This window comes from Macaca mulatta, chromosome 15 (genome assembly GCF_049350105.2).
Source record: "Macaca mulatta isolate MMU2019108-1 chromosome 15, T2T-MMU8v2.0, whole genome shotgun sequence".
In the NCBI taxonomy this organism is placed as follows: domain Eukaryota; kingdom Metazoa; phylum Chordata; class Mammalia; order Primates; family Cercopithecidae; genus Macaca; species Macaca mulatta.
In genome coordinates this window covers 100,225,583-100,247,487 of record NC_133420.1, presented here as the reverse complement: position 1 = coordinate 100,247,487, position 21,905 = coordinate 100,225,583, and the positions used below count along the sequence as shown (strand labels likewise).

The 21,905-nt window shown below is 43.9% G+C and overlaps 1 protein-coding gene across 7 annotated transcripts in view; it reads right to left on the bottom strand.

Annotated features, from left to right (window-relative positions):
- The window catches only part of TJP2 (tight junction protein 2), a 139,656-nt gene that overhangs the window by 64,168 nt on the left and 53,583 nt on the right, over positions 1–21,905 (bottom strand). For 3 of the 7 annotated variants that reach the window (XM_015117857.3, XM_077966197.1, XM_015117862.3), the window contains exon 1: positions 19,229–19,375. The exons of the other annotated variants lie outside the window; for them this stretch is intronic. In XM_015117857.3, coding sequence (XP_014973343.3) covers positions 19,229–19,288 — 60 coding nt within the window. In that variant the 5' untranslated portion in view covers positions 19,289–19,375. Of the gene's footprint in view, positions 1–19,228; positions 19,376–21,905 lie in introns of those variants that run through there. 7 annotated transcript variants of the gene reach the window in all.

Below are 21,905 nucleotides of genomic sequence, written 5' to 3'. Positions count from 1 at the left end.
CAGAGTGAAACCACATCTCAAAAAAAAAAAAAAAAAAAGTGAGAGAGAAGAAAGAAAGGGAGACCCTGGCACTGATCACACCTGCAGTGATGGCTTCCTCGGAGCCAATGAGGCCAAGGGAACCATCCAAGGACTTAGCACCAATCAAGATCCCCTTGTCACTGTGAGGAATGAATAAAGCAACCTATAATGTCTACACCAGGTTCCAAAGCCACTACCGCAGCACATTCCTGAGGAGTAGGTAAGAAACTGGCATTAGGGTATGCAAAAGAAATGTTTACTAAACATTCTGAGAAATGGATGTACACACCAGAATAAGAACATACTGAGGGAAGAACTGCACTATCAAGAAATGTTTATCCCAAGGAGAGCAACAAACCACCACCAAAAACTGTCTATGGAAAGAAAATCCAAGCAAGAACTTCTACTGCATTTGCCAAGATGAATTAGGCTTTTGCTTCCTGTTGGGGCCTGGAGACCAAGAGACAGACAACGTCACACACACCAAACTTTCTCCGACTGCTCCAGTTTATAAGTAGTTCAAGTTCCTGGTATGCACTAGCCAGCTGTATGATCTCTAGGTTCTCTGAGCATCCGGTGAATAACACTCATCTCACAGGGTTCTTGGTGAGGATCAAAGTGAGAATTTTATAAGAAAGTTTATTTTTTTTTTATTTTTTGATATAAGTTCTTGCTATGTTGCCCAGGCTGGTCTCGAACTTCTGGGCTTGAGCAATCCTCCAGCCTCAGTCTCCCAAGCAGCTGGAGTTACAGGCATATGCCACCATGCCCAGCTTTATGTAGAGGTTGCTATAAACTGTAAAGTACCACTCAAATGAGGGGTGTTTCTAATATTAACAATAAGCCCCACTCTAGCAAGGGCAATCAACAGTGGTATAAGCTTAATATAAGATTTAAAACATACGGCTGGGCGTGGTGGCTCACGCCTCTAATCCCAGCACTTTGGGAGACAGAGGGGGGCGGATCACCTGAGGTTAGCAGTTCAACACCAGCCTGGCCAACATGGCAAATCCCTGTCTCTACTAAAAATACAAAAATTAGCCGGGCACGGTGGCATGTGCCTATAATCCCAGGTAGTCGGGAGACTGAGGCAGGAAAATCACTTCAACCTGGGAGGTGGAGGTTGCAGTGAGCTGAGATCATACCACTACTGCACTCCAGCCTAGGCAACAGAGTGAGACTGTCTTAAAAAAAAAAAAAAAAACAATTAAAAAATGAACTGCATTCAGTCATTGAACATTTAGTCTCCATTGTATATCACACTTTGAAAACAAAGACCTGTCAACATAGGACACAGTCCCCACCCACAAAATGATGTTTGTTTTTAGGACACACAAAGGCCTGGAAACAGCTAATGGACCTGGAGTAACAGTGACTGATACATACATTCATTCGCTCAAAGCCTTTCTCAATCTTCTAAGCCAAAGGAACCTCACAAAATTTCTCCACTGCTTTTCACTTCTCCAAGCCTTTGAACACACACCAGCACTTCATTGTTACTCTGAAGTTTCCTCTGACAGGAAATAACGAACTGTTTGGAACTGAAATACTCAACAACTCAGAAACGCAACAGTCCATGTTGCAGAGTTGAAATCCTGCAATCCAGAGAAATAGGAACATCTGAAACATCAAAAACACAGACAGAAATGTTTGATGATAGAAAGACATTTCAGTTTTATGGCCTTTCTACATCCTAAAAACAAAATGTGCTTTTATTGGTCACCACCTAACACGGGGAAATCTGCATTTGCAACTTCTCAAGTGGCCCTTGTTATCAGTCCTACATCAGTCCAACCAGAAGCAAACCTGCCTGTCAGTGCTCAGATCCAACCCCTTTTCCTTTTCGCTTTTCCAAGCTATGAGTGACTGCAGCCGGGGGCGTCTCATGCAGCCAGCATCTTCCCACAAGTCAGCATCCTGATCTACTATTCCCAGATTGCAGAACTGGAGACAATCAAGCTAACACCCTGCTTCCGGGAGGTCTGAGGCAGGAGCCAGGAAACATTTTCTCAAAGGGCCTGACAATAAATAGTTTAGGCTTTCCATTACAAGAGGCAAAAATCAAGGAGATCATATAGATGTTTACATAACCATTTAAAATGCAAGAACAGTTCTTAGCTAACAGGCAGAGAAAAAACAACCAACAGGCAGCTGCCTGTATGTAGCTTGCTAACCACCAGACTCAATTTATGCAAAAGTTAGTAACAGAAGACTGACGTGCAGGGGCCATGGACCTTACCTGCGAGGCGCCCACACGGGTGCTGGTACAGGCACACACACATCTCAACTCCTGGTTTCTTTTGCCTCATTTTTCACTTCTATCCTCAATAAACTTTAGGTCTGTCCTTAGCATCAAGCACACCATTTGGGGATAAACTTGTTTTAAGTGTTTTTATCGGGTTATTGATTTCCTTGTACTTATTTAATTAACAAGAGATAAGTTCTTAGTGAGTACATAATCCAAAAGTTAGGTCAGCTCAAAGTGAACTACGCTTGGTAGCAACTTCTCTGGTTACATTTTTACCTAAACTAAAATCTGAACTTGTTCACAGTTTCCAATCACATACTGCAGGGGAAGCTGACCTAAGGGTCAAAATCTTGCTTCAGATAATCTTCAAAGAAGATTATGTTTATCAGTATTATCAACACATGTATTGGGCAAGACACTATGCAGAAAAATTATGTTGGACACAGAGAAGTAAAAACCTTGGCTCCTGATCTCAAGCTAGGATGCAGTTTATGTACCCTCAGAAAAAGACACTGAGGGAGGTGGCACCCACAAGTCAAGGCAAACTGCTATAGGAGAAATTTTTTAAAGAGAGGGGATAGGCAGTGGAAGTTTCCCTTGCCCACCATGAAGTCCAATTTAGAATCTGGTCAGAACCCTATATTCACCATTTGTCACAACTGAGTTAGAACCAAGAATCAACTTTCCTTTTTCTTTCTTTTTAAAAAAAAAAAAAAAAAAAAAAAGGTCGAGTCTCCACTGTGGTGCCCAGGCTGGTATCAGAACTCACTGTAGCTTCCAACTCCTGGGCTCAAGCGATCCTCCTGCCTGCCTCAGTCTCCAAGTAGTTGGGACCACAGGCATATGCCACCACACTCAGCAAGAATCTCAGTGAATCTGAAAATGCTACTAACATTTTAAATAGTAATACAACCTTAGACTGCCCACAGAAACTCAACTAACCTATCAATTCTGGGTCCTGGGGAAAGACAGACAGTGAGGAAGAGAAATAAGCACCCTTCCTAGGGTTCAGTGGAGAAACAGGAAAGAAGCAAAGTTTGTATGTGGAGACTTCCTAGGTCTTTCTACACCTTGGGCTGGTTGCTCTGGTTATCAGTGTCCTCCTCCTCCACCCTGTCCCAAGGCCAATGTCTAGGCAATATCTGCTCCACCACCAGAAAGTTCTGGCTTCAAAATTCCCTATCTCCATCCCCAATCAAAATTCTCTCTTTAACAATGTGTATGGTGTCAGTTAGATAGTAGAAGAAAGCTGACTGGTCTACTCCACACTAAAGTGTGGCTGTCTGATAACCTAAAACCTCTTGGAGGTATTAGATGTTTTAGGAGATGTACTTTGACCCCAAGGAAACTTGCAATGGAATTCCAATCCTCAAGGCAAACACAGCATATCTATGCTGTCCTTTCCAATTCTATAACCCTGGAGTTTGTAACCATATGTTTTTCCTGATATTAATAATAGTTTTTGAGGGAAGTGGTTGATGGAACAACACAGTCATTTCTAACTAGAGGCTATAGACCTGAAAGAATACTCTCACATGATAAGACATATTCTTTTTTTTTTTTTTTTTTTTTTTTTTTTTTGAGACGGAGTCTCACGCTGTTGCCCAGGCTGGAGTGCAGTGGCGCGATCTCGGCTCACTGCAAGCTCCGCCTCCCAGGTTCCCGCCATTCTCCTGCCTCAGCCTCCTGAGTAGCTGGGACTACAGGCGCCCGCCACCGCGCCCGGCTAATTTTTTGTATTTTTAGTAGAGACGGGGTTTCACTGTGGTCTCGATCTCCTGACCTTGTGATCCGCCCGCCTCGGCCTCCCAAAGTGCTGGGATTACAGGCTTGAGCCACCGCGCCCGGCCGATAAGACATATTCTTAACATGTCTATAATAAAGTAGTGATTTTAGCTAGCTATATACATAATCGCTTAATACTTCCCTATAAGGCTGTGTCTTAGAGGGAATTGGAGTCTTTGAGATCTCATACAGTAATGAGCACAGAGAGGTCTCTGATGAATGAAGACATCTCTTGACAACATTGATATGTTACTGTTACTCAAGATTCTCTGGGGATACAAATATTTCTATGCACTTTCAGCAACGATGTTTAAACTCCTAATAATCAACACAGGGCCTAAGCTTCTCCTATTTTCTTGCCACTGTGATTCTAAAAAGCAGAGACAGGTGGAGTTGACAGAATCTACAGGTTTCAAATTAGTCAAATGGACCTTGGCTCAAATCCCCTCCCTGTCACACAAGCCATGTGACACTGGGCAATTTACTTAATGTTTCTGAGCCTCTGTTTTCCACCTACAAAATAGGGTTAACATTTACCCCTCGTTGATTGGGAAAAGTCAGTGAGATCTACACCAAGGGCCTAACACTACATCAGTCCTGTGATCTCCTTCCCCAGCTTTGCTAGAGAAAAGCTAACCAAACGTGGTCTTACAGCAAAACAAACCACACCTTCCTTTGTCTCCTGGGCTCCGCCATGGTTAGGCATTTCACAGATCAGAAGTTCCACTTAACACACGGGAACTGAGCTGGAGTGAGCCAGCCCCCAACACACCCCATAATATTTGTAGAACTCAAGAACACATTCTCAGAGCAGTTTTATAAGCTCCATTAATGCATATTTTGGACTTGTTGGTCCAACAATACAGTCACAGGTTCAAAAGATCTCCATTATTTCCTGCAAAGTGCTTTTTAAAGGAGGCAAGGAATACTCTAAGAAAGGGAAGAGAATACAAACCCAGTGTGATAAACGTGTGCTTATCGCACTCCAGGCTTTTGAGACTCACCTTCTCCCTTCTCTTCCTTTCACCTTCCCCTATTTACTGAGCAACTACTCTACACCATCCCTACTTAGGAATGCAAAGAACCAGCCCTGCCCTCGAGCTCACAATCAATACTCCCTAACGTTAAAACTGACCACCCATCCAACAAGAGGTGGAATCCAGGCCAGTGGGTTTAGACCCTCACTGAAAACACACCGATCTTCTGAAAGGATAAACACATGCACTGAAGCCTATATCTAACTGAGGACATTTTTTACAGTTCACTGTTTCCAAGCATTCCTTTTGATTACGCTCATCTCAGTCAAAAAGCTTATGTTGCTTATGTTGCTGAAAGATAAAGGACTATCCATGTAGCAGACTACACTAACATAGCCAGTATATCTCAAATTGGAACAGACGAAAAAGATAGAGAAACAGAAATGACAGCATCCCCAGTTTCTACAACACTTAAATATAAAGCCAGCCAAGTAAGTCTGGTAACCGTCTGGAGTGGTATGTTACAGCTGTTGTTTTAGGACAGTTCATTGCTGTGATATAATCCAATCAGGTCAACATTTATATTTAATCATCCAATCACACTCAAAGACAATTCAGAACAACAATGCAATTGTTACTTGGAGCTTACTACTAAGCCAAATGAGATGTTTTTCCCCCACATAGACATGTGTATGTTCCTTCTGTTCTATTAATAGGCGAGAGCAGGCCATGCATGCTGACTGCAAATATTCTTTCTGTGGTAATAAAAAGGAGCAAAAACATTGCCAATTTATGTTTCCTGGAAAAGTGCATCACAAACATGATACTTAGAAGTTCGGCAATGCCTGAACTAATTTTATTTTTAGCCCAGTCCTGTTTCCCCACATTTCTCAGCAGAAACGCCCACAGAGAAACTTATCTTTAAAAAGCAGGTGACTAACAAATTCCTGATTGTGGGGAGGCTCCAGGGACTAAGGAGGAAACTGATGGAATTTCAGTTGCCTCTCTTAACTTTCCCTAACTTTTGTGGAATATTAGTTCATTTGACAATTCACTTCTAAAGAATACTGTCAAATAAAAATAAAGGCTGTACTTTATAAAAATATACAAAGCAACACCACGGGTCCCTTCCTCCAGCTGTAACACTACTAGCTGAAATACTGATAGATATTTAGGTCAAAAATATGTATGTCGATTTAAAACCAAGCATTTTTGCCAAAAGAAGTGAATTAGGTCAATGCCCATAAGAAGCTCCCCTCTGGCTCTATTTTCCAGTCTCCAAACAGTGAAGCCCTTTGTGCATTGTATATCAGCCACTGTAAACTGTTTGGACATCCATTGTTAGCCCTGGCCGACTAAAAGTCTGGAGAAAAAGAGATAAAACCAAATTCTGTCAATGTATTTCTAGCACATTCATTTACTAAGCAAGCTTTACAAACAGCCAGCTCACTTGAACTGCTAAACCAGTGGCTGAAATAGTCACTGGTTATACTTATCTTTCCACTTAGAATATTTGCTTTCCTTATCATTTCAAATTTCTCTGCAAGGAGCCTTCAGAAGTAGTACTACAGAAGCCGAAAATGTTAATCAATACATCTTGACCACTCCGTTTCTAGCAAATTACCTTAGGGCAGTAATAGTAGGGTCCCTGGAAAGTAAAACAGGTCTGGGTTATAGGAAAAATTATGTGAAGGAGGGAAGAATTCACATTCTAAAGTTCAGAAAAACTCAGTTTTTTCCATGTGTGACATCATTACAGAGAGGTTGTTGCCAATATTGATTCAAGATTTTTAAATGTCTTAAAAGCACTACATTATAGCTCATGTTTCCTAAAATAAGCTCATAACAGGACAGACACTTCTGCCAACTGTTTTGGTAGACTACAGTGTTCCCTCCGCAAGAGATTTGAGGTACTAAATATGATAAAAATCTTCCATCTCATTTATCAAAAGACAAAGGAAGTTAAAGACAGGGAAAAAAGTAACCCCATCTATCAGCCAGATTTATATATTACCTTTTATTAGTAATAAATTGGAATGACTTTGAAAAGAAAACACTCATTAGGTTCCATAAAATTATACATCAAAACAGCAGCTCTTAGAATTAAGTCACCTTTCAGCTCTACATTAACTTACAGGCTTGAAAACTAATTTCTCAAGCTTATTCCTTTAGGAAAGTACCTAGAATCACAGAGCAACAGATGCAGAATCTGAGAGGCCCTTCCAGAAAAACAACACCTTATGTGGCAGGGAGCTCTTACAGTGGCATCCATATGACTATAAAGTGAAAAGAATGAACATGAGTTATAAAAATCAGTCTGGGGCCGGGCGCGGTGGCTCAAGCCTGTAATCTCAACACTTTGGGAGGCCGAGACGGGCGGATCACGAGGTCAGGAGATCGAGACCATCCTGGCTGACACGGTGAAACCCCGTCTCTACTTTAAAAATACAAAAAACTAGCCGGGCGAGGTGGCGGCGCCTGTAGTCCCAGCTACTCGGGAGGCTGAGGCAGGAGAATGGCGTGAACCCGGGAGGCGGAGCTTGCAGTGAGCTGAGATCCGGCCACTGCACTCCAGCCTGGGCGGCAGAGCGAGACTCCGTCTCAAAAAAAAAAAAAAAAAAAAAAAAAAATCAGTCTGGGCCGGGCACGGTGGCTCACGCCTATAATCCCAGCACTTTGGGAGGCCAAGGTGGGCAGATCACCTGAGGTCAGGAGTTTGAGACCAGCCTGGCCAACATGGTGAAACCCTGCCTCTACTAAAAATACAAAAATTAGCCAGGCATGGTGGCACACGCCTGTAATCCCAGCTACTCAGGAGGCTGAGGCAGGAGAATTGCCTGAACCCGGGAGGCAGAGGTTGTAGTGAGCTGAGATTGTGCCACTGCACTCCAGCCTGGGCGACAAAGCAAGACTCTGTCTCAAAAAAAAAAAAAAAGAAAGAAAGAAAGAAATCAGTCTGGTGGCCACAAGCATGGTGACTCACGCCTATAACCCCAGCATTTCAGGAGGCCAAAGTAGGAGGATCGTTTGAGCCCAGGAGTTCAAGACCCACCTGGACAAAATGGACAGACCTCATCTCTACAAAAGATTTAAAAATTAGCCAGGTGTGGTGGTGCATGGCTGTGGTTCCAGCTAATCAGGAGGCTGAGGTAAGAGGATCACTTGAGCCGGGGAAGTCTAGGCTGCAGTGAGCCGTGATGGCACCACTGCACTCCAGTCTGGGTGACAGAGCAAGCTCGTCTCAAAAAAAAAAAAAAAAAAAAAAACCACTAAAAAGAGAGAAAGAAAGAAATCAGTCTGAACTGCAGCAGCAGTTCTTGAGGAATAATGATGAAAATAATAAATTATAACCACTGCCATTTACTGAGCACCTCAAAGCAACCCCAGATGGCATCTATGCCACTTCTTCTTTGCTGGCACTGAGTTTCTGTTTCTACCAGAGACCCCTCAACTCTCTTGCCAACAGAGTTCTACCAGCGAGGTACACGTGTTTAAGATCCGGACGGATGAAGGAAAGCAGAAGCCGTTTGTTTTTCTTCTTCCTACAGACAGCAGCAGTAGCAGGCAAAAGTTGGAATCCTCAGACATGAGCTTTCCAGCATGTCCAGGTTCCCCGCCCTTTCACCACCCTCAAGGCTGGAGAGGCTGAGAAGGTGGAAGGTCAAGACCTTCTGGGTCTGCTCTGGGTGGCAGCAGCTTTCTTTTCTTTCTTTTTTTTTTTTTTTTTTTTTTGAGACGGAGTCTCGCTCTGCCGCCCAGGCTGGAGTGCAGTGGCCGGATCTCAGCTCACTGCAAGCTCCGCCTCCTGGGTTCACGCCATTCTCCTGCCTCAGCCTCCCGAGTAGCTGGGACTATAGGCGCCCGCCAGCTCGCCCGGCTAGTTTTTTGTTGGTTTTTTTTTTGTATTTTTTAGTAGAGACGGGGTTTCACCGTGTCAGCCAGGATGGTCTCGATCTCCTGACCACCTGATCCGCCCGTCTCGGCCTCCCAAAGTGCTGGGATTACAGGCTTGAGCCACCACGCCCGGCCGGGTGGCAGCAGCTTTGTAACTTTCTTTGCGGCACATCAGAAAGCCAGCAGTGGGCTTCCATTTTTTGCGCATCTCCTCTTTTCTTTGTTCTGAAGGCAACTAATACTTTGTATGGAATCCCCTTCTCCTTGAAATAGCTAGAATGACATGTTTTCTTGACTGAACCATGACTGATAGGGTGGGCCCATTTTACAGCTGAGAAAACTGAACATGAGTAAAAGGTAAATTGCTCAAGGTCAAGCAAGCAAGTGGCAGGACAAAAGAATTCACACCCAGGTCTATCTAACTTCAGAGGTTAAAGAATCAAAGTTAAGCATCCGTAACCTGGCTGGGCATGGTGGCTCACACTTGTAATCCCAGCATTTTGGGAGGCCAAGGTGTGCATACTGCTTGAACTCAGGAGTTGAAGAGAAACCTGTCTCCACTAAAAATACAAAAATTAGCTAGGTGTAGTGGCAGATACCTGTAATCCCAGCTACTGGGGAAGCTGAGGCAGAAGAATCACTTGAATCTGGGAGGCACAGGTCGCAGTGAGCTGAGATCACGCCACTGCACTCCAGTCTGGGTGACAGAGCGAAACTGTCTCAAAAAAATATATTTTTAATTTAAAAAAGTTTTTTAAAAAATCCCTAACCTATGGTCCTAGGAATTCACGCAAGAGAAATGAGTGCACATGTCCACAAGGCAATGTGTAGGTGCTTTTTAAGGCAGCTTTATTCATAAGAGCAAAAACACTGAAAATAACCCAAATACCTATCAATAGAAGAGATAAGCCAAATGTAGCAGATGCATATAAATGGAATACTACTCAGTGGCAAAAAAGAACTACTGAATCTCACGCAACAAATATGGATGAATTTCACAGAGGTTCGGCTGAGTGAAAGATGACAGACACAAAATGTTCATTTTCTTTATATATTGGTCCTCTCTCAAGTTCAAGCAAAAGTATTCCATGGTGAGAGAACTCAGAAGAGAAGTTCCCTTGTAGGTAGGTGTGGTAATCATTGGAAAAGTGGCAAGAGAGAACTTTCTAGAGTGATGGAAAATTCTAGTTTTTAATCTAGGTGGTAATCATGCAGGTGAACACATTCATGTAAAAATTCATCCACCTCTGGAACTAGAGAGTGATGATGGTGTTTACAAAATACTGTGAGTGTATTAAATGCCATTGAATGTTATACTTTCAAATGGTTAAAATGCTACACTTAGTGTTATGTGTACTTCACCACAATAAATAAAATTCATTGACCAGGCGCGGTGGCTCACACCTGTAATTCCAGCACTTTGGAGGCTGAGGCAGGTAGATCACCCAAGATCAGGAGTTCGACACCAGCCTGACCAACACGGAGAAACTCTGTCTCTACTAAAAAAAAAGAGATACAAAATTAGCCAGGCATGGTGGCACGCGCCTGTAGTCCCAGCTACTCGGGAGGCTGAGGCAGGAGAATCGCTTGAACCCAGAGGGCGCAGATTGCGGTGAGCCGAGATGGCGCCATTGCACTTCAGCCTGGGCAAAAAGAGTGAAACCCCACCTCAAAAAAAAAAAAATTTATCAAGCACTCTACTTGAGATTTGTGTGTGTGTGTGTGTGTGTGTGTGTGTGTGTATACACACACATATAACATATATAACTTCAATGAAATTGGTAACACAGAAAAACCTTCATTATCAATAAGCAGACTTGTAACAGAGGACATGCCACTGCTTCCACAGGAAAATTTTCTTCGTGGAAACATCGGGCAAACTTTTTTAGCTCTATGTCTGGCAAATTGAGTCTACCTTTTTCTGCCTCTTCCTGATCCTTCACTTCCCAAAGTCATCTGCCAAACTGCACACTTAAATAGTATAAGTAGACTAAATATTTCTCCCAGACCTTTGATTAAAATTCAATTTAGGCTCAAAACAAACTTGGGGCCTCTTCCTTTCAATGTGTTGCAAACTTGGGGCCTCTTCATTTCAATGTGTTGCCACTTGCCTTTGTTTTTAGGCTTTAACAATAACACCAGAAGGAAACGCATAAATGTTTCCAGTTCCATTTCTGGAAAATTTCAGTGAGTGTCTAAGATGCCACAATCTCTCTCCCCTCTTAAAACTCACCCAGACACTAAACAGACCAATCCCAGAAGGCAAAGTACTCTCTTTGCCTAAGGTGATGTTGAAAAACTCCAACATGCCTGAAGTTAAGCTGAAACTCAGATGACAGGAGTGATTTTACACCAGTGAACAATGTGGTTCTGCAGTAGTGACGAGTAGGCTCATCTTCAACACATTTGTGAAGAACAAATCAGACAGAGCTCCCAGCTGCAAGCCTGCTCCTCCTTCCAAGCGTATGTCATAGGCTATGTGGCCCTGGGGAGAAGTCCATGGGGGTGGAGAGGAAGAGGAAGAGGAAGAAGGATTCTCAAGAAGCTCTGCAAGATGGTTGCAGTTGCTGGTTTAGGCTGCAGAGTAAGGAAGAGAATCCAACACATGCTGTGCTGGTACATAATTTAAGCTGCAACTGAATAATAGATCTTTCCATCACTTCATGAGCAAAACAACCACCAGTCACTCTTGGGCTCTGTTTGTCTTTTTTAAAAATGCTTTTCAGAGAGAATCCACTAAAAAGAAAAGAGAAAAGGAGAGAAAAGAAAAAGAAAGAAAGCAAACATAATTTAAGGACCACAAAAACATTTTAAGATGGTAAGAACAAATAGAAATCATTTAGAATGTTCTCTAGGTTTTCTACTCAAACTTCAAAACCCTCAGAATCTTAAGCGCCAAAGACTGAGACGATCAACTGTAACTACTCATTTTCTGATAAAGAAATTGAGAACTAGGCCGGGCGCGGTGCCTCATGCCTGTAATCCCAGCACTTCGGGAGGCCGAGTCAGGCAGATCATGAGGTCAGGAGTTCGAGACCAGCCTGGCCAACATGATGAAACCCCGTCTCTACTATAGATACAAAAAATTAGCAGGGCGTAGTGGCACATGCTTGTAACCCTAGCTACTTGGGAGGCTGAGGCAGGAGAATCGCTTGAACCTAGGAGGCGGGCATTGCAGTGAGCCGAGATCGGGCCATTGCACTCCAGCCTCGGTGACAGGGCTAGACTCCAACACACACAAAAAAAGAGAGAAATCGAGAACTAGAGTCACAAGACAGCAAAAGTCACCCAGCTAATCAGTAGTGTAGCTGATGCTGCTTCCACGCCATTACAAAAATGGTCTGGATGAAATTCTATAATTTTTTTTGGATAAAATTTTCTGGATGAAATTCGCAATTCTAACAAATGATCATCCACTCACTATATAAATGTCAGGAATCCACTGTCCTAATTTCTCAATTAGTATCTTATTCCTACTAGCTTATACAACAAGCCTGCCCCAAATCAAGTCAGTCCAATTTTAGTGGATATATTTGGTGCTCTGTTAGCTTCTGGGGTTACCAAGATGACTCAGACCAGGGAGGGACTCAGGGCTGATGGGAAGTGATAAGGGCTAGAATAAATACTAGCATGTGCATCCTCACCAATCACAGGCAAGAACACAATTGATGTAGCCAGACTGCAGAAGGGTAAGGGAGAAACCAGGCTGCTAAAACTGGGCTCACCAGGAAGTTCCTTCCAAATGATTCATTCTTTTCAAAACCAGAAATGTTAAGTTTTGCTAATTAATTCCCTCAAATAATTTCACCTGCTTTGCCATATACACCTAGGAACCGGCTTCCAAGGACTGAGAGCAGAATGGTTGTCTCTCGAAGCCTACATTACTTACTCCTGTTCCCATTGTAGAGCTCCACCCAGAGTCTCAGGTGTGCTCCGCCTCATAAGGCATCAAAGAAACACAACCTAGAACTCGGAACACTTCTTTAATACTCTGATAACAAATGACTCTCAACAAATGGAAATAAACAGCTCCAAATGGAACATTATTTCCCCCTCAGAAGAACTTAGAAAGTCCCTGAAGCTACATGTCCTGGAAGAGTTCATTAATTTCTACTGATGACTAGAAAGTACTGTTTTCTCTGTTTACCTTCAACTCAAGGGACAAAATCCAAAGTATCTGCAATATGCTCATGTCTCCATCAAAGCTTTTAATACGATGGCAAAGGCATAACTGGATTTTAGTCACGATCTATTCATTACAGTCACAACTGTTACCTACCAGTAAGAATAACTATTCTAATAACTCTCTCCCACAATGGGTTACAAACATTCCCTCCAAATGCCTGACTTGTCACTAACTCATGTATTTAGTCCCATAGTTATATAGGGTATCTATAATATAGGGCATACTATAAAGTTTCCAAAGATGATACCATGTTTTCCCTGTGAACATAATGCATATATTTAATATGGCTGATTGGAGTCTATAATAGAAATAATAATTACCACACTAATTAATTCTGAAGTCCATGTTCACATACACATATAAGTAAAATTTAGTAAACATGTGTACTCAAGAATGTGACATAAGATCTTTGCCATGATTAAAGGTATGATTTAAAATCTTTTGGTCAGTCTAACTTCCTAAAATACAAATATTTGATTCATGGAAGATCCATTAAAAAATTCACTTTCAGCCGGGCGCTGTAATCCCAGCACTTTGGGAGGCCGAGGTGGGCGGATCACAAGGTCAGGAGATCAAGACCATCCTGGTTAACACAGTGAAACCCCGTCTCTAGTAAAAATACAAAAAATTAGCCAGGTGTGGTGGTGGGCGCCTGTAGTCCCAGCTATTCAGGAGGCTGAGGCAAGAGAATGGTGTGAACCCGGGAGGTGGAGCTTGAAGTGAGCCAAGATCACGCCACTGCACTCCAGCCTGGGCAACAGAGCCAGACACCATCTCAAAAAAAAAAAAAAAAAAAAAAAGAAAGAAAGAAATTCACTTTCACCACTGCTGCTGTTATTGCACCCCCATACAGTAACTGTAGGAAGAAAAACAAAATAGAAACCATAACCACTGATATTCTAATTGGGCTAAAAGTTAAAATAAGCATTCATTATAACAAAATGTATCTGACTATGGTCTGAAATATACAGTGGTGTGTAAATGGTTAAGGAAAGCTACATTATGTTTTTCAGGTTAAAAAACCCTGATTTAGGCCAGGCGCGGTGGCTCAAGCCTGTAATCCCAGCACTTTGGGAGGCCGAGAGGGGCGGATCACAAGGTCAGGAGATCGAGACCATCCTGGCTAACACGGTGAAACCCTGTCTCTACTAAAAAATACAAAAAACTAGCTGGGCGCGGTGGCGGGCGCCTGTAGTCCCAGCTACTCGGGAGGCTGAGGCAGGAGAATGGCGTGAACCCGGGAGGCGGAGCTTGCAGTGAGCTGAGATCCGGCCACTGCACTCCAGCCTGGGCAGCAGAGCGAGACTCCGTCTCAAAAAAAAAAAAAAAAAAAAAAACAAACAAAAAAACCTGATTTAACTTTAACCATCTGGCAGAGGCACTAAACAAATATCTGTGCTGATTTTAAATGACTAAAGTACAAGTTACTAATTGAAAACTACGGATTTCTCATAAATGGTGTGAACACACACATCACTAGAGAGTCTACTGAAACAGTATTTTCTCTTCTCCTTGATTTATTCGCCTACCATGAGCATGCATCTCTCTAGGTCAAAGCAGGGCTACTTGTTTTCTACCTCAAGGCTTCCAGTTCCTATGAAAATCCTTGTTAAAGCCTATTTTACAGACCAATACAAGCTTCATATTAAAAAAAAAAAAGAAGAAGAAGAAAAAAAGAGAAGAACAACTTATCCAGTTGACATTCTTCTGACTTTGAGAAATTAAATGCATTTATAGGTGAAGCTGTTTGGCTGTCCACATTCTTCGGCAATGAATCATGAGCAAGAGTCACTTGATAATAGAGTGATGTCCTTCATCAGTGCCAAAATACTTCCTCCACTATCACTCTATCATATCAAAAATGTCGTACCAACAGACCTTTAAAAACTGCAGAATGGCTTATGGAAGCAGAGAAAGGAATGAGAATTGGGCCAGACATTAAAACAAACAGCTCTACAAATCCACTGTCTGCAACCGCACCTAAGACATCTGGTGGATAAGAGCAGGATGCACGCGCTTAAGACAGAAAGTCCATCAAATTCAACTTTCCTGGCTATTCTGGGCCATTCTGTGTTTGACTTTCTTGAAGGCATGGTTGAGGTATACTAGGCTCTCTATTAGTAAGCGCCACACTCAAATGTTAAGCAGTACTGTGCACACCTTAGATGTCAAGGGCTATCTTCACCATTTTTGCCTTAGCCTCAAATTACTCATTCCCAATTGATAATTTTTCTTTATGCAAACTCACTGCTTTACTTAATATTTATTTTTGCCTCATTCTAAGCAATCTAGCCATGAAATAAATGGATGTGGTAGCTGGTTTTCTGCTTTTTATTCCTAACATATAATATTCAAGCATCATAACTGAAAAATAGAATATGTATCTCCCTGTACCACCTGTAAGTCTGTCTGTATACCAGACTTTGGAAAGCACTGTTGTGGGCATAGCATAAAAGGTAGAGAAAATACTTTATTAAATGATTAGGTATTTGGGGGGTATGAGAGTCCTTACTCTGTCTCCTCTGAGAGCTCACAGGTTATCTAGGATGACGAAGCTTTGGTTGTTTAATGGCCAGCTGGACGATAGAGACACGAATTCCTTTAGAAAATAGAATGGAACTGTCACTGTTATGGGTAGCCATTGCCCCAGCCTGTGCAGGTCTTCCGGGGCTCTAGCTGTCAGTCACCCAGTTCTAAGAAGTGCTTTTCCTAATCAAATGGAAAAAGTGGGAGCAGACACTCTCCAACTTAGAACTCTGTCTCTCATACTACAGTGTATGCAGCATACTAGCTCAACCAACTGCTTTCCTAGGTACCAACCACAATTAAAACTAGTGGCCAGGCACGGTGGCTCACTTCTGTAATCCCAGCTACTTGGAATGCTGAAGTAGGAGAACCGCTTGAACCCGGGCAGCAGAGGTTGCAGTGAGCCAAGATCGCGCCACCACACTCCAGCCTGGGCAACAGAGCAAGACTCCATCTCCAAAAACAAACAAACAAACAAAAAATTAAATTAAAACTAGCTATTGCAATACTGCATATTGGATTTCCAAGCCTGAATTTTTTTTCCCATTGCTATCACATAGCCTTTTCAAAAAGTTTAATCGTAATACCACCTTAGACCGTCCCAAATTCACTTTCTATATGGGCATCTACTAAAAAGGCTGATTGCAAAAATTCCTATGAGGGTGAAATAGGCCCTAAATAGTTTTTTAAACCTTAACAAAGTTCCCATAACCATTGATGTGTTTAACGCACTAAATGGGTGTTAAATCTAACCTCTGAGTCTATGGTTCTGACCCTGACCCTTGGATTTAGGATCAAGACACAAACTCAGTTAAACACCAGATAAAACTGTTCTGCTTCCCTCCACTCCCATCTGGGGCAATCTCACCCTCAGACACTACCATATACCAAATCACCTCTGGAAAATCAAAGCTGGCTGGTCCAACAACTATTAGGCCCCTGATTACTGCTTAGAGTCAAATCAATGAGGCATGTTATTGGGAATCAGCTCTCAACCTAGATAAATTCATCTGTAGCCACAACTGCTTAATGAGATTCGTTTTAGAGATTAGGAAAGGAATTCCCTGGTGGCTCATATTGTTGGTAGAATATGTTGAAAGTTTCAGCAGTGATTGCAAACCCTCCTACCGCTTCAACCTGACCCCACACCACACCCACACTTCAGCCACTCCCCAACCAAATCTGCATGACTTTTTAAATTACTGTTTATATTACTACACATATTATTGTACACAGGACTAAAGTGGCCCCACCTAGTTTCAAGAACTTGTGTCTAGTAAAAAGATAACCTTCTTAAGGAGAGAAAACCTTGCTAACCTCAAAATCTCCCTTGCCTTCAGTAGTATGCAGAAAGTTCTCACGCTTGTCCTGAAGAGAAATGGTTGGCTGTGAACTTTTGTCGATGTACAAAGAACTAGATCAAAAGTTAAATGTAGGCAAAAGTCATTGCAAATGCAGTTCCCCAGGGGGTGATGTATAAATTCATTGGTCTTAAGCCTATGAATGCCTCAAAAATAGTTGTGGGGTGGAATGTTTACTGGGAAACTGGTTCACTTCTTTTGTAGGGAAAGACAAGTCATTTAATACATTAGGGATTTCTATGACTTTCTCCCACCGAAAGCTTCGTTATGGCCTTCAAGGCCTTTCAACAGAGTGTGAACAACAACTCTTTCAGTTTTTTCCTGGACACCTACCTGGCACCTCCTACTTGTATCTCCAGATCTCACTTCCCTTTTCAACCCAGGACCCAGCACTTAAAGAGTTTTCAGCACCCGTTTTGGTTCATGTTATAGCTACCATTTACTTAGCATCCACCACATGCCTTGTACCCTACGTCATTTCACTCAGACCTCACTCAGCCCCGTGAGGTGGGCGCATTACTAGCCCCATTTTCTACAGCGGCTTGCACGGTGAGGTATCTGTTCGAATCTTTTATTGCCAGCAAGAATCCCTGAAAGGAGTGCATCCAGGATCAATCCCACCCTTTGCTGAATTTCTGTATTACAAAGTGTGCATCGGCATCATACATCCCCCCTCTCAGTCTCAGGAATCCCAACACAGATTGCAGAGTAAAGTCTAACAGTTTCAGGTCCACTAGCTTCCGAAATGCAGAAATTGAATCTTGTTCATCTTTGTATCTCCCACAGTGACTGGCAGCAGTAGGGGCTGGATAGTACTGAAAAAGTTACAGCAGCATTTCATGGGGGAGAAGTTCCCCTTCATCAATCTGCAGAAGTAGCTCTGAAAAGCCACAAGAAACACCTCAAAAGCCACCGGTGCTTTAGTAAAGCACCTCTGCTTCTGCCGTCTCGCCACAGTGAGGAAGCTCCAGCACCCTGTCCATATTACTAAATGGCACGCATCAGATTCTTAATGACTTGCAGGCTTTCCCAACAGGACTGGGTGACAGAGGCACGCTCCTGCCCATCTCCGTAATCCCTACATTGAAATGGAGTGGTTCATGAAAACTTACTGAATAATCAAATTTCATTCTCTCAAGCAGGATATGCGCTAGTACTTTGCTACAAATATATTTACCGCTACGAATTTCTCACGTCGCGTGATCTGCCCAGGTGTGCTCTCTTAGAAAATTACCTCTCTCTCTGAATCATGCTGACAAAGGTGGACCTGTTTTCCCAAGAGGACCGTCAGCACACCCAGCACAGACCACCTGGGAAGCTGAAGAAAACGGCCTCCCTCCTCCCCGCTGGGGTTCCCCGGACTGAGAGCGGGAGTGAGCAGCGCAAGGCAGTTTCTATCATGGGATGACTCTCCGCTGGGAACTTAAGGGAAACCACAACCATCATTACTCAGGCCAGACAGCTGCCAGAAAAGCAGCCTAGCCTAAGAACTGAAGCTGAAACAGAGGTGGGAGGCTGTATTCCACTACTAAGCGCGGGAGCACTCACTCCCAAGTTTGTCCACATTTCAAGAATGTTAAAACCCTGTATTTATAACTTAAACTACCGTGTAAAAGCGGAAACTTGACAAATGAAGACACAAAATAAAAGGAACTGGTGACAGGTAGGATAGTGTCAGAACACAAACATTCATCACACTCCTCTTTTGTGGGTCCTTCCAAACCTCCATCCCCATTCTCCACTGGAAAAAAAAATTTTTATTTACTTATACTACAGAGGCAACTGATTGAAAAGGAAAAGGGATTCTGCTCTGTGAGGAGTTTTCAGTTTCTCTCATGTACACAAGTCTGTAACTGCATCAATACAGAGTGTGGTTTGAAATAGAGAAGGAAACACAAAGACATGCAAGCGACACAACAGACACAACGAGACGCCTCCAAGCCAGCATAAATCCAGGACACTGGGTTCAAGACCGTGTCCCTACTCGCGCCTTAATCTCCATCCCAAGTGACTTCAGAGTAAAGGTTCTAGGAGCCCCGGAGGCCACGAGCCATCAACCCGGACGGTGAAACCTACCCCTCCCCTGCGTCCCACGCCCGGGTGCGAGAATCCCAGCTTCCTACGGCGCATCGGGGAACAACTTCAGAGCAGCACGCGAGCAGAGCCCCCGCGCTCCCACGCTCACGCTCGCGACCCTCCTCCCAACCGCGCGGCGCAAGGAGGCACTTACGCGGAGCCAACCTGACAGCTCCCGCCGGGGAGGAAACCCGCGGTCTCCTCGCACCGGCATCTCGGACGCAGGTCCCGCGTAGGCGCGCAGCTCCGGGTCCCGCTTCTGCTCCTGCTCCTACTCCTCCTGGGCACCACGGGACAGTACTCTGACCCGCAGCCCCAGCCGCCGGGGTGCCGACCCGCGGGGACCCACCCCTTTGTCCCTCCTCCCGCGGCGCCGGCGGCTGCGGCGTCGGCCCGCCCCCCGCCCCAGCGTTGCGCCTCCGCGCGGGCCGCCCGGCCCGGGAAACTCTCAAATCGGCCGCTACCACCCACACGCCTGCCGGGGAAGGGCTCGCCGGCGCCGCGCCTCCGAGGCCCCCGCGGCGAACCGCGTCATGCGCGAATCCTGGCCGGGGGCGGGAGGCGGCGGCGGCGGCGGCGGCAGGAGAAGCCCAAGGCCCGAGCGGTCCGCGCCGCTCGCGCCTGTACCCCTCCACCCCCGCCAGCCCGATGGTTCGTTCCGCGGCGTGCACTGGAGCAAGCAGGTCCAGTTCCGAGCGCGCGCGCCCTGGTTTGGAGACCTGGAGTGAGCTCTGGGCGCTGCTGGCCCGAGTGTCCGTAGGGTTTCCCCGATGAGGTCGCGGGGGCATCCTGTAGGAAGACTTTTGGGCGAGGTTCGCAGGGCCTCACACAGGCGGTGCTTCTGTTCTCTTACGAAGAGTCGAACTGGGAAAAACCTCAAAGTTTTGAGTCCTGTCTAGAGGCCTGCCCGGCCAACCAACACATACACGGCCTTGTACCCCAGATTTCTTAGCCCAACAACTGCCTACCCGAATTCCAAGGGTATAAGATGTTCGTATTAAATATTAAAACAGGACTTTTCAGGACAATATACTCCAGGTTATCTCTTTGGCACATTTCCAACAATTCCAATAATTGAATTGTTATTCAATTACAGAGATTGAAACTCCTCTCCCATCATCAGCTTATAAAAGGTTGCCAGTAGGTCACAAGTGCTTATCTGATAGGATTCATGTAATGCAACTCAGTGTGCTTATTCGTTTCAAAGTCCTCTATGTGCAAAGAATTGTGCAGTTAGGTAAGTGTCTTTATTTTAAGAGCATATAAATTAATTTGGAGAATCCAAACAGGTACCGATTAAAAATATAACCTTGGGTTTGAAATCTTAAAAAGCCATCTTGTAAGAGAATAGTTTTGCCTGCCGTGCTCTTCCCTTAATTGTAAAATAAAACTCGACCTAGGCTCACAAGTAGAAGGTAAAAGGTGTGATCTGCCCCAGAGGAGATGCAGATGCTGGGCTTTCTCCCTGAAAAGTTGCTTCACTTCCTGCCTGATCAAAACAAGTCTAGCAGTTTCGTGGAAAAACAAGTCCAGTAGATGCCTCTCCAGAAGTGTTATGCTTCTGGCCTCCTTTGGAGTAACTAAGTCCACACCTCTGGATAAAAAGCACTGTGACTAACGTTTCCCACTTTGCCTCAAGTCTTCAGACTTATACATTTTGGTCGTATTCCTGATGTAAGACGTTGCTCTCCTGATCTAAGCACCTATTTATAAAATGTTTCCCAAATCTGGCCAGGCACGGTGACTCATGCCTGTAATCCCAGCACTTTGGGACAGCAAGGCGGGAGAATCACTTGAGCCCACGAGTTTGAGACCAGTCTGGGCAACATAGCGAGACCCCATCTCTATTTTTTTTAAAATTGTTTTAATCAAAAAAAAAAAAAAGGAAAAAAATAAAATATTTCCCAAATTAGGTGGTGCTAATAAAAATGATAGCTCTTGAGAGATGGCCACACCTTAGTGACGTGGGCTTAGAGCCACTAGCATTTAAAAAATAATCCAGAATGTGGCAGTTATGTCTACTGACTGATTTCCTTTTTTCTCTCCAGAGCTGCACTGTTCAATAAGATGACCACTTGCCACCAGTGTTTACATTTACATGTAAATTAACTAAAATTAGAGGAAACGACAAATTCAGTTCCTCAGTCACACTTGTCTCATTTCAAGGGCTCAGAAGCCACATGTGGCTAATAGCTACCCTATTGGACAGTGCTGATATAGAATATTTCCATTACTGCAGAAAGTTCTGTTGGACTGCACTACTCGAAATGATGAAATATTTATAGACAGGAACTCCATTCTTCTGGCACAACACCTGACAGATGATAAACATTCAGTAAATGGTTGTTAGAAACATGGTTCAGTTGATATACTGGCTTTTTTGTTGGTGGCAGTGTAAATCAATAGAACTCTTTGGAGAAGAAATTTATTAGTCATATTCTTCACACATTCTGCACATTTTAACCCCACTCCTAGAATGTGTTTATCCAAAGAACTTCTACTTGGCAGGGCGCGGTGGCTCATGCCTATAATCACAGCAGTTTGGGAGGCCGAGGTGGGCGGATCACGAGGTCAAGAGATCAAGACCATGCTGGCCAAGATGATGAGACCCCATCTCTACTAAAAATACAAAAAATTAGCTGGGCATGGTGGCATGCACCTGTAGTCCCAGCTATTCGGGAGTCTGAGGCAGGAGAATCGCTTGAACCCAGGAGGCAGAGGTTACAGTGAGACGAGATTGCACCATTGCACTCCAACCTGGTGACAGAGTGATACTCCGTCTAAAAAAAAAAAAAAAAATCTTCTACTCAACCGGTACTTACTGAACATCT